Source organism: Zootoca vivipara, chromosome 3, assembly GCF_965207765.1.
Source record: "Zootoca vivipara chromosome 3, rZooViv2.hap1.1, whole genome shotgun sequence".
NCBI lineage: Eukaryota > Metazoa > Chordata > Lepidosauria > Squamata > Lacertidae > Zootoca > Zootoca vivipara.
In genome coordinates, this window is record NC_142586.1 from 36,749,232 (window position 1) to 36,762,580 (window position 13,349).

General features: G+C 41.3%; 1 protein-coding gene across 1 annotated transcript in view; it reads right to left on the reverse strand.

The window, feature by feature from the left end:
- The window catches only part of IMPG1 (interphotoreceptor matrix proteoglycan 1), a 63,017-nt gene that overhangs the window by 14,575 nt on the left and 35,093 nt on the right, over positions 1-13,349 (reverse strand). Inside the window, exons 10-12 of the mRNA XM_088665924.1 lie at positions 12,401-12,648; positions 11,761-11,837; positions 9,214-9,295 (exon numbers count right to left, since the gene is read on the reverse strand). Coding sequence (XP_088522050.1) covers positions 9,214-9,295; positions 11,761-11,837; positions 12,401-12,648 — 407 coding nt within the window. The remainder of the gene's footprint in view (positions 1-9,213; positions 9,296-11,760; positions 11,838-12,400; positions 12,649-13,349) is intronic.

The following is a 13,349-nucleotide window of genomic DNA, read 5'->3' on the forward strand; positions in this document are numbered from 1 at the left end:
TTACAGACCGCCCCCTCCCAATAATGTTTTCTCCTAAATGTGCAAAGGCTTTGGTATTCTGTACAGAAATATAGAGTACTCAAGAGTCTGTAACCAAAAGAAATATGACAGGAAAGGGAATTAGGAGCACAGCATAAAGATAAAGGGATGATGACAATTATTTCAAGAATAATTCACTTCAGTAGTATTGTGTCCTACAAGTTGCTATGCTGACATTTCTTGCTCAGAATCTTCATTTTTACGATTAAATCTTCAGCAACTAATTGGTTTGACAAACTGTCGCACCTTTGATGCATGTGCAATTAGGTGCAAATTAGATGACAATGATTTGCCTTTGGTTTGAACATCAAAATGGTAAAGCTGGCTATCTCCTCGTGTGTAGTCAATACAAATTTGCTGAACACACTTATGCACATTCTTCAGTTATTCCACAAATTCACTGATTCAATATTTCCTTAATAACTTGCCAATATACCTTGGTCAAAGGCTGAGTGGTTGCAAGACACATAAGTGGGTTACTGTTGACTTTTATTTAGGTAATTATCTTTTAATGAAGTTTGTGTGTGACTGGGTGCAAATGAATGAATATGGTGGAATAACTTACATTTTGTTTGAACGCAGTGATTTAATTCCTTTTTGTGAATAGATTTAGGTCTGATCTGCAGTTTATTCCCCTCCACAATCCTAGTGAGTGTGGCAAAACAGATAACTCAAGTCTCTGCCATCATTTCTCCTATGCTACTGACTTGTTCTGCTATTGCAGTGCTGCTGGCAAGGAAAAAATGTCTTTGAAGTTACATTACACTCACCCACCCTATATAATCACTGTTTAGAGACCCCTTACCAGGAGTGATTCCTACAACGGCAACAGGTGAGGACAAACATCAGTGTTGCATGGACACTGGCTCCAGGGAGCCTGTTTCTCAGATATTTCTCATTGTCACCTACTGACTTAGAAGCAGGGAGCTTCAGTGCTCAAGTTGGTGGGGGAGAATTATTACCCAAACTGTGGCATCATCCCCCTACAAAAAAGCAGATAGGCTTACTACTACTTAGGAAAACTGAAACTTTTTTAGCTTATACATTCTAAAAAGCTGTACTTCATAAACTTAATATTCTCACCACCACCACCAAGTACCTAGAACCTTGAGTAAATTTACTGATCTGAACCGCAAACAGGTTGGGCAACAGGTGAGGTTGAGAAGACCTAACAGCATACAGAGGCTATAAACCTTGTCCCTAAATACACATTCCTAAGATCATCTATCAAAATAGCTTCCAAGGGTTTGGTGGCCTTACATGAAAGCTTTGCGATAGTTCAGTCAGTAGAGCATGAGACTCTTAATCTCAGGGTTGTGGATTTGAGCTCCATGGTTTATTATTATTATTATTATTATTATTATTATTATTATTATTATTATTATTATTATTATTCCACCCAGCCACTCCTGTATGCAGGGGGTTGAACTAGACGATCCTCATGGTCCCCTTCCAACTGCACAATTCTATGTTTCTATGTCAAACTATATTGAAGGTAGAAAATAGATTTATATACTCACTAACAGAAAAAAATGTTATAAGCAAAGCTTCTCTAAAACAGAACCAATTAACAACTCATGGGAACAGATTAAAATTATGAAATGGACAGCTACGGTGAAGGATACCAAAAAATTACAAAAATGACTTACAGAAACGGATCCCTGTGATTCAATGCAGGCAACTCTCCATTTGTATGGGGTTGCGTCAGCACATAAGCCCATTCTGCCCCCACCCCATTCTGCCGATTCCACCCCTTTCCAGGGACAAAAATGATGTGTGTCTCAGTAGCTGCATGTCAGTTGGGTACGTGCAAAATGGTTGTTGCCTGTATATGGGAGAGAAGTTAGGTTTTACAGGAATAGAAGTAGTTTACTATACAAGGTAGTAATATTTATGTGTTAAGTTTTCATATGAATCTATTTTATAACCAGTTGATAATAAAACATCTAACATGCACACAAGATAGATTAAAACTACGTCTTCATTATTAATACTTTCTCTGGTATTGTGAAGAAATTCATTTCATGAAAAAAAAATGCAATCATTACAGTATGCTTATTATTTGCCACTGTATTTTCTGGGAAGGCACTATTTATTTCTGCTTACTGTACTTTAACTATTTTGGGCAGCTTAGAGAATTAGTGTTTCCTAATGAAAGGATTATAAAGTGAGAGCCATGCTACTGAATTCTATAAGAGTACCAAAACAGCGTGAGTCTAATTAGATGGCTAATATGACAGGAGGGGAATTGCAGGTCAGAGGAGGCCTATGAAAGAATCCTTTATCCGTAACTCAATTTCCTGTTTTGCTTTTATATTTTGTTGCCTCTCAAGTGCTGTTTTTTTTTAAAAAAAAGAATATGTAAGGACTACCAAAACATTATAGAAAGCAACACGCAGTTTAAGAACAAAAAGGCGTATGCACAATCCAACAGTGTTAAATCTGGGTTAAGTCCACTCAGTGCTTTTTTTTTTCTTCTGGTGGTGTATTTTTCTGCCCCAAATCAGAGCCTCACATCTCCTTCCCAAAGCTGGGTAACTTTCTGCCCTAGCTTAGGGACAGAGACATGATGCTCTGGCAGGGTCCGATAGCCCTCCCTTGCATGGTGAGTTTTTCTAGAAAAAAAGCACTGAGTCCACTAATTTAAACAATTTCTCAGGGCAGAATATTATTCATTTGATTAGAATCTATAGGTAAATTTTCAGGTAAAAGCTGTTTACATTGGAATCCTGTACCCAAAAGAACATTTCAAGACAGAAAATGAAATAAGCAGCAAGTAGGTATGTATACTGAAGAACTGAGGATGGATTCTTGCATTCATGTACGATGTCTGTAACCCTTTTCTCTCTCTCAGCTTCCACCAACAGCATTCACTTCAGCATGAAGACATAGTGTCGTGCCTGTTGCTGGAAGATACGGGGACAGTATATTTTAAAACACAGCTTCAAGTGTCAATATTTCTGAAAGACTTGTCACCCCCCTCTGGCTTAGCTGCTCTGATGTTATGAGTTTCTGGGTGCTGGACACTGAACCCCTGGATTTAGCAAATGTTAAAATATAAGCCAGACCAGTTTCCCGATGAGCTAGTCGCCTGGGAGATGAGCCATTAAGAGAACAAAAGGAAGACAGTGAGTGATTAGGAAAGCCAAAAACAGGGGCCTCTACGCCAGATGAGGGGGGGACTCCCTCAACTCAGGGTTAGTTAGGAGGCAAGGGCAGAGTTTGAAGGCGAGTTTTTAGAGCTGGCTATGATGTGACCTGGGAGGACAAAAAGGTGTCAGGCTGTTAAAGGCAGCAAGCTGGAGAGCATGAGCATGATTTCTTAAGTCTGTTTGGATCCAAGGCTGCGCCTATGGGAGAAGCGAGACCTTCTTGGAGTGTTAGTGCTGTGAACCCCTCCAGGTTCAGGTTGTGTATATATGTAAATAAATGATATATCATAAGGACAGCACAGTCTCTGCTGTGCCTCATTCCCCAAAGGAAACATGGACCCTGGTTAAACATCTGGAACCCCTGGAATCTCACATTGCTTGGAGATTGGAGTGGTGTGCAACAATACAATGCATGTTCTCTGTAAATGGAGATGTAATTCCAAATCAAATCTTAAATAGGATGCTTAAACCCTTTGTTTCTCATTTGCTACATGACATATTGAACATTATGGCAAACCCTTTCACAGGCTAATTTAATACCCGGAAACTTAGCTCTATGGTATCAGCGTTTATTGGATGGAGCAATGACAGGAGTCAACAAGGCACAAAACACGTGAAAGAATAAGCCAAGATTCCTAAAAAAAAAAAGCAAACAGAAAATTAGAAACTGAAGAATAACACCAATCCTACTGGTTCAACTGCAATGCCTGTTTCTCTTCAATTAGGTGGACTAAAACTATTTGTTATTTCTCAATACCTAGGGCACATTAGCCCTGGCACATCTCGGGGTGTTTGAAGTACATTTTAAGCTGGATTTAAGGCATAACCTATAAGGGATGACTGGCTATGAAGGATCTTGATTTGAAATTCCAATTGTTTCTCCCACCCTTTCACATGTTGGGGACATCTTGAACCAGAGTTCCTTTAAATGAACATTTTAAAAAGCAATTTGTATGGAAGAAAATGTGCAACTTTAGCCTATAGCCAATCAGAAAGTCAGTGCATGATGCTGCTGCAATTGTCTGCACACTTACTTGGGAATAAGAAGCCTCACTGAACTCAGCGGGACTAAATTCCAAGTAAGCATGCATAGAATTGCACAGTGCTTTTTGGGGGGTGGGGTGGGTGGGCTGAATCTTGGATGAACATGAAAGCAGCAATGTGTTATTGAAGGAAAGTTTATATCTAACCTGAAAGTTGTGAACGTATTCCTGAAATGTATCTGTATAGCAGACCTTTTTGCAGAAAACAATAACTTCCTTGGTACAGAATAATGACTGACTTTTAAAAAAAACTGACAAAAATATGGATGTTTGAACATAGAAATATGAGCTGTCTGAAAAAATCAAGATCAGTGTCTTTATTACAATACCCTGTGCTGCTGATGAAATTGCATGTTGCTTCTCCCAAACCCCCAAAATAACCATTGCACATACAATCTAATATTGCTTTCAGAGTTTCAACTCCCAGGGCTGAAAAGCTTTCTAACCTTAAACACACACACACACACACACACACACACACACACACACACCCCTATCTATCTATCTGGATGTGGAAACAGAAAGCCTTATATTCATCAAAACTTCATATAATTCTCATAAAAGGTACATAGCTGGACTTACTTTTTCTATCTTCAAAGCATTGACTTCAGCCAGATCATGCTCAACACATCTATAGCAGGAAATGATATTGGCAGACAGTGGATGGTGCTGCTGATGAAAACATTAACAATGACTTTGTCAGTTTGTCATCAGACAGAATTTGTAAGAACTAAAAGAAAGGATAATGAAATAATGAAATCAGAGTTCTTACCTGACAAAGCTTGCTCATCCAAAAGAATTTTTAAAAGGTCCAGTGTCTCTCGTCATTTCAGACGCTTTCACACTTACACCCGCAAACATTGGCACACTTCTCCAGTGGTGTACTTCACATACCTGCCAAGGGCCCTGGTAAAATTGGGACAACTTGGGTTTTTCTGAAGGAGATTGCGGTGGCTATTTTGGGTGATAATCTCGCGCATTCTAGCCCACAAAATGCACTTTTTTGGGGGGGGGGCACGATGTTCAAATGCCCTGTGACTTTATCTTCTTTCCACACAATCTGAGCACTGGATTCTGTTGTCCCGTGCCATTTACCTTCCCTTCTATTTATTTAGAATGGGTGACAATATTGCCCTTTGTCTCAGCAAATAACACAAGGTCCCTAGAAGTGGAATGGTTTTCATAACGTAAAATCTCTCACCATCATGGCTATGCCAGTGTATTCAGCTTAAGTGTCTGATCCATCTTGGGCTCACTTTAGTCATTATAATTTTTTTTAAAAAAAGTTCAAAATAAGAAGTTTGGAGGAACCAAAGGGGCATCTCTGGCTGGAATCTGTTGCTGAGAAAATTACTTCCTGTCAGTTCATGGTAAGGCTATGCCTAGATCAGAATAGAATGGGAGCAAGTTCTTTAGCATAATGTTTGTTTCAAATCGTTTCTGAGATGAATAATTCCCTTCTGCTACTTTGGTTAAGGAACCAAAAGCACTAATAACTGTCAGCCCAAAAAACAAACAAAGGATTTGTCTAAAACCCAGTAATCTGGAACATGAGACCGGTTTGTGACAATGTCTATAAATTAATGAGATGGAGACGAAAGCTGCCTTTGCCTGCAAGCTGTGTCCACGATGTCTGAAAAACACACAACCATATTTGTTTTGATCTGTTCAACATTCTGTAAGCGCTGAGATGGGCCCCTTTGCATGAATAAACTGGCTGCATGTACTTGGAAATCAAACGAGAACTGATAGTTTCCCTTATTTAAACAGTCTTTTGTTTTCAAGTATTTTTTCCCAGTTAGTTCATGCAGAAGCATGCCTGCAACACACTGAGCTGCCCAGAAAATGCAGCTTCATTTTGTTATAAAATGCCACGTGAAGGAGAGAAGATGGCAGAACAGGACTTTTTAGGGTGGAATGATTGATGTTATAGGTATAGGCAGGTGCTCCAGCAGCTCATGCCAAGTGGCTGCCCCTGCAAATAAAGTGCAAAAAAAAGCCACGATACACTCTGTCATTTGGACTGTGCAGTTTTAGCCTTTATGATGTCAGGAAACCTATTGCTGCAGGTGCTACTGAAGGAATTTTTTTATTTTGCTTTGACTCAGACCAACACGGCTACCTACCTGTAACTATTGCTGCAGGTGTTGGTTAAACTCACTATTGGTAATCATCAAAGCAAAATCAACACAAAACATGGCCAGTTTCAAATATACAGAGGAGAGGTTACGCATTTTTTTTAAGGTCCACAGTGCAGAGGCATACAATTTGACATTTGAACCACCATACCTATCCATTCTTAAGGAATCAGCCCTGAGTGCTCACTGGAAGGACAGATCCTAAAGCTGAGGCGCCAATACTTTGGCCACCTCATGAGAAGAGAAGACTCCCTGGAAAAGACCCTGATGTTGGGAAAGATTGAGGGCACAAGGAGAAGGGGATGACAGAGGACGAGATGGTTGGACAGTGTTCTCGAAGCTACTAACATGAAGTTGATCAAACTGTGGGAGGCAGTGGAAGACAGGAGTGCCTGGCGTGCTCTGGTCCATGGGGTCACGAAGAGTCGGACACGACTAAATGACTGAACACACATCAGTTTAAAGATATACATGAACCTGTTGCCCATGCACACAGCCCCTTTGTTGCGAGCAATGGCAGACGTGGAGCTCTCAAAATTCAGTGGCACCCTGTGCACTGATAAAATCCAGTGCCCACCCCACCTCTCACGCTCCATTCTACAGCATCATCATGGCGCCCATGCAACATGGTGACCAGTGCGACTGAACTGGTTGCGCTACCCTTAAACTGCCTCTGTTGTGAGCCATGATTAAAGAGGAGGCATCTAACTAAACAATTTCCTGTTCCATCCAAAACTAGGATTACTAGTTTTGGAACAATCCGGGATACTAAACAAAACTACAAACTGAAGTTGGTTTATTATCTTGGAGCATTCCAAAACTGGTAACCAATTTCCCTGGTTTGGATTAGCCAGGAAACTACGGTTTGTTAAAAGCTCCCAGATTTAACCATGGCTTGGGTACAGGGGACAGAAGCCCTTTGATGATCTCAGCTTAATAAACCAAGATATGATTGTCTAAGTTTGCTGTCACAGTTATTTCCCCCCCCCCTCTGTTGCCTGTGGAAAGCATTTCAGGGTACCCTGTTAGCTGCTGCAAACCAGAAAGCCAGATAAGGCAAATGCAGGCTAATGTATCACACGTGGAAGCAGACTGGGAATTGCTGTCACTTTGCTGTCAGCTGAATGAGTTGCAACAAATCCCTTCATACCCCCCCCCCCCCGAGTGTATAACTTCCATTTCATCACTGCCTGTCTGAGTATTTTGTCACAAGCCCTAACAGAAAGCACCTTGGATTACTTTCTCTTGTGTGAACAACGAACTTCCTGGGAAGCCAAGTTTCTTACCTTGCCCTCGTAAACCTTATTCTGAAAGGGACAATGATAATCTTGACTCCTAACAAACTGCCAGATGTATGCCAAGAAAGACTGCCTCACATTCAGCATCTTAACACTTCCTTGCTACCATGAACTGGCCGCTCTGCTCTGAGATGCTGAGAATTTATAGGATCCCAGTGACACATGTGCATTTTTCATGCACCTCATGATGATTCCAGCAAACCTGGAGCCCCATTAAACTTGATAGTGACAGCAATGTGAAGAAGAAAATGGAACTGCTTTGCAGATTGCAGCTGAGACTTTGGAAATCCTACAGTACATTCCGGCAAAGGCTAGACCCAGGGTGCCAGAGTACCCTGGAAGGCTACAGAATGCAGACCACCAAAGAGATGATTTGCAGAACAAAAGAATGCTAACTTGTGCAAACCACACTGAGGTATTTCATTTCCAATGTTATATTTTGGGACAATTAACATGCCTATGCATGCAATTGCAGAGAACAAGGAACACCAAGATCATGAAAATAACACACTGAAAAGAGGCAGGTCCCACATCACCTGGTAGCCTGGCTGGGCAGCTGCTGGTTCCCCACTGTCCCAACCTCCCTTCCCCAGCTGCGATGCTGCTTCTATTTCTATGTTACATCTGAATCACGCCTCGATTATGAAAGTGATAGATCAATGCCTGGAAGTAGCGCGGTAGATGGGATGAGAGCTAATAAGCTCCAGCTAAATGCCAATAAGATGGAGGCCCCGAGTCTGGCAAGCAACTTATAATGCTGCACTATCCCTGAAGGAGCAGGTGTGCAGTTTGGGGGTGCAGAATGCCCAGGTGGTGGGAATGGCACCTTTTACCATCTTTAATTGGTGTTGCAGGTATGACTGCTCTTGGGTCATGCTAACCATGCCACACTGACTTGGTAACATCAGGACTGCGCTACTGTAATGCGTTCTACAAGGGGCAACCTTTAAGATTGGTACGGAAGCTGCAGCTAATGCAGAATACAGTGCTTGGGCTGCTGACTAAGGAAGCTTAATGCAAACATTTAACACCGCTTTTTAAAGAACCGCATTGGCTGGCAATATGCTACTGCCATTCCAAGTTTAAGGCTTTTGTACTTACCTAAAGCCGTAAACTGCTTCTGACTGGGTTATCTGAATGGTTTGCCCTGTATAGATCTGCCTGGAGGGGGGGGGTAGGCCCATTCATGCTCCACTAAACTACAGTGCAGTGTGACATCAACATGTGGCTGCTTTCAGCCTCAGCTATCCCACTCACTTCACCTGCAGTATAGGGATGATAATTCTTGCTCACCCTACCAGAGTGTTATAAGACGAACTAAGATAATGTATGTGAGTATATACTTGACATGCAGTATATACATGCTAAACATTATTATAAGCACAGTTCATTAAAGATGACTAGAAGGGATTACAAAAAGTTACCTTTTTGTAACAGTAAATGCACATTTTTACATACATAGTATATTGCCATTATCTGCTTACTGTCAACACATGGTACGGACACAGGATCTCCTGTACTGGAAAGGTACTAAATAGCTTACCTTGCTCAGAGAGGATTGTTGAGTCTGTGCTGGGGATCTGGTCTTTCATCTTCTCATCTTCCCTCTCCTCGTCGCTAACCTCCTGAAAGATACCAGCAGTAAATGTTGCAGGTGTGAATAACTGTTCAGTTGGCATCTCAGAAAAGGCTGGGCTTAAATCATTGCTGGCTGATTGATCTGCTGGAGGAGGTGAATCAGGATCTCCTGGTCTGAGAGGAACCCCAGTACTATCCAAGGCATTGAAAGGCACTGTGGGCATTGGGTAATCTAGAATGAGGTTTGTATCCTCAATGTCATTAACTGTTGCTGGACTTGCATAAACCAGTAGTACTTCAGAGGTCTAGCAAAGAGAAGAAAGAAAGGATGAAGAAAACCTGAAGAGAGGAACAATTGCTATGATACTTAACTGTGGTCCACAGAAGGCCACTTCACACATTAAGGTTGCTAAGTGCTTGTCTATTATGATTTAAGTGTACATTGTAGAGCCTTGATTTCTTCTGGTTTCTCTACACTGCACTGCAAACCAGGGGTTGCCTCTGTGTAATGCAAGGGTTTCCCATACTTGGGTCTCCAGCTGTTGTTGGACTACAACTCCCATCATCCCTAGCTAGCAGGACTAATAGTTAGGGATGATGGGGACTGTAGTCCAAAAACACCTGGAGACCCAAGTTTGGGAAACTGGTGTAATGTATACAGGTGCACTCCAGAAAATATTTTACAACTGTGTGCGTGTGTGCGTGCACACACATATGTATGCATTTTTATTTAATTTTTATTTATAGAGTTTGTTATTACACTACTTGTCACATGATTCTGGAGTAGATCATAACAATATAAATATATAAACGTAACATGAACACATTCACCTGCCCTCTCACAAATATTCGAAATACTCTGAAGGAAGAGAACTGCCTTCATCTGGCACTAGAAGACAGACAGATTAGGTGCTAGCTAGACTTCAGGGGAGAGAATATTCCATAGCCCAGGGTGCTATTGCTGAGAAGGCCCTTGCTGTGTCATTCTGTATGAGGGGGTCGTAGATACCCTGGCCTCAGTTAACATTAAAACAATGAACAGGGTGGTGATATAATGCCTACTGCAATCAACACAAGATAATATCACCAAGGCAGCTATCTGCAAACAAACAATAAACATTCATTGTTTGTTCTCATTACCAGAAGAGCCTCCACAGCCAGCATCAAAGGAAGGACAATATGGGGAAGACACCATCTATCAGGTAGGTAGCCATGTTGGTCTGCCGTAGTTGAATCAAAATAAAAAAAATCCTTCCAGTGGCACCTTAGAGACCAACTAAGTTTGTCATTGGTATGAGCTTTTGTGTGCATGCACATTTCTTCAGATACATAGCAATCTGAAGAAGTGTGCATGCACATGAAAGCTCATACCAATGACAAACTTAGTTGGTCTCTAAGGTGCCACTGGAAGGATTTTTTTTATTTTGTTTCAACCATCTATCAGGTAACAGGGTCCTAAGGCATTTAAGGCTTTATACATCAAAACTGTTACTTTATAATAGGTCCAGTGACAAATATGGCAGGCAGTGCAGTGCAGATCTTTGAGGACTGCATGCCCATTAGTTCTGTGGTCACTGCATTTTTTTTAATGGCTGGTGTCTCCTGACCATCTTCAAGGACAATGCTACACAGAGTGAACTGCAGTGCTCCAAACAGGAGGTTAATAGAGCATGGATCACTATGGCCAAGCCATTCCCTATTCAAGAATGGTCATAACTGGTGAAACAGCCCCAACTGGAGAAAGGCACTCCATACCAGATACCACTTGAGCCTTCAAAGTCCAATCAAGGAGTACCCCCCCGACTACAGATCTGATCCTTCAAGAGGAGTCAACCCCATCTATAACAGGCCACCTTCTTCTTTCTTGGATCCAACGTATCATTGAAACCACAGATATTATGGCTAATCTGTGGCCTTCCAGATATTGTTGGACCATGCCTCCCATCAACATTGACATTTTCACATGATCAGTACATAAATTATGCAATAAACACTTTTTTGTGTGCCACAAGTCATGCACGCTCCAGATTTTGTTTTTAGTATCTGTTGCCTCCTCCCACCATGGGAGACAGCTTTGCTCTGAGATAAATGATAGAAGGGGCAGGAACCTCTTGGCTCTCCCTCCTCTGCTAGTTTTTAAAACTAGGGCAGATGAGCACCAGCTCTGTTTTGGTTTAGCAAACAAAGTTTAACAGTCACCAATGGAATAAAATATTCCAAAATATTTCACAAAATAGGAGTTTATACGTGTTGGAAACTTTGCCTTAAAAACAACAGTGTTGAAAAGTTCACTCCAGCGCTAGGGTTTCATAGGCTGTGAACACATGGAAAAATATACAAAAATTGCATGAAGCAGAAGGAGTTGTATTTGACAGAGAAGATATAATAGACAGCAGCCTGGGTCTGTTGGATGCTACTCATATTCATAGTCAACGCTTTATTTTGCAATGATTTTATTGGGTTCCTGGTATATATCTTACCTTAAGGAACAAAGGCAGGAAAATTTACTCACCAACCCAGGTCCAGCGACACCATCTGTTACCATGGATTGGATATCATTATCTACGTCACTTGATGGCCTAACGGCTTCTGCAAAATGAGACAAATGCAAAGGGATTTTTTTTCAGTAAATCTGCATAAACGACAAGAAGCATGCTTACCGATCAGTGTGTGTAAAATGTTATATAAGGTGCTATGTTGTAAACTTGAGTAATTCCAAACGACAAATACAATTACAGAGCTGGGGGGAGGGGAGGAGGATTGGTCATTCAGTATGAATTTAAATTTTAAAGATGCTGATTACGCCAGAGAACTGAGCTTTCTCTCTAAATTAACTAAAGAGAAAGAGCAGTATGAACTCAGATTGTTCAGGATGTCCACATTGCAAGGCCATTGTTCCCATTACACAGCAACAGGTCTGGGTTTACTACAGAGTGTCTATTTGGCTCAAAGCGACAGTTAATTCTAGCTCTCTGACAAATGTGGTACATTTGTGCAATATATGTGCTGTTCAAATCCATTTGTTGCATTCATACATGTATTTATTCATTTTACTGGATCTTCGCAACCTCAGAGGGCATCCATGATGCACAGTGCAGGGACATTTTCAACTGGGTCCCTAGTTCACAAAGAGGAAAATCTGATTGACTGACCGTCAGTAAACTGAAGTGTCCCAAGATCCATGGACAGTGACTTATCTTCCTGTAGTGCCATGGCAACCATCTGCTGAAGGTCTGTCACTCTCGGTTTAGTTGCTGGTATCTCACCCTCCGTACTAATAGAACCTTTTTCGTTTTCAATCTTGTTGGAGCTGATAGTTGAGATGTCATCCGCAGGACCTTTAACTTCAGACTCCTCTCTCTCAAAGTTGATGACATACCGAGCTACCGTGCTGCTTGACCTTTGGGTGTGGGAGGAAACTAAGTGTATGATAAATGCTTTTACCTGTGCCAAGTTCATATTTCACTGAAATTGGTTTAGTAATAGAGGAGGACATGGAAGACCTGCTTGTCATTAGGTGATTGATTTCACTGGCTAGCTTGCTAATCTAAGTTAGTAGCAATGAGTCACAACTTCCCTCAGTCACCTAGCCTTCTTCACTGGTTAAAACCCAGTGACACTGCTTTTATGGTGACTGAGATGGGTTAGGAGATATTGCCACTGATGCGAGTTAACAAGAGCTCTTGCGATATGACTCACTCCAGTCATGTAAAAGTCAACTTGGCTAAATTATTGAAACGCCTTCCCCAGGCAACCAACACATTAAAATATCAGCAAGGGAAAATAACATTTATTCAAAAATGCAACACAATTAACGATGCAAAATAAAACTAGATTTCCCATCCTTCCTGGTTTGGGTTGAGGCATGCAGGTAGGTGTTTGTGAAGGGGGAGACACTTAAAATCCCTTTTAGCATAATAAATGAACTTTGCTTCTCACTTGCATGGAAAACCAGACGCCTTTCTAACCAGTATCTCCTAAACAGAATGACTACATTTCCTCAGCATGCAAATAGCAGTATTCTTCTCCAAGCACACCCCTTGCTTTCATAGCTGCCAAGTCTCCCGATTTCCCCGGGAAACCCCCGTTTTTTAAAGCCAT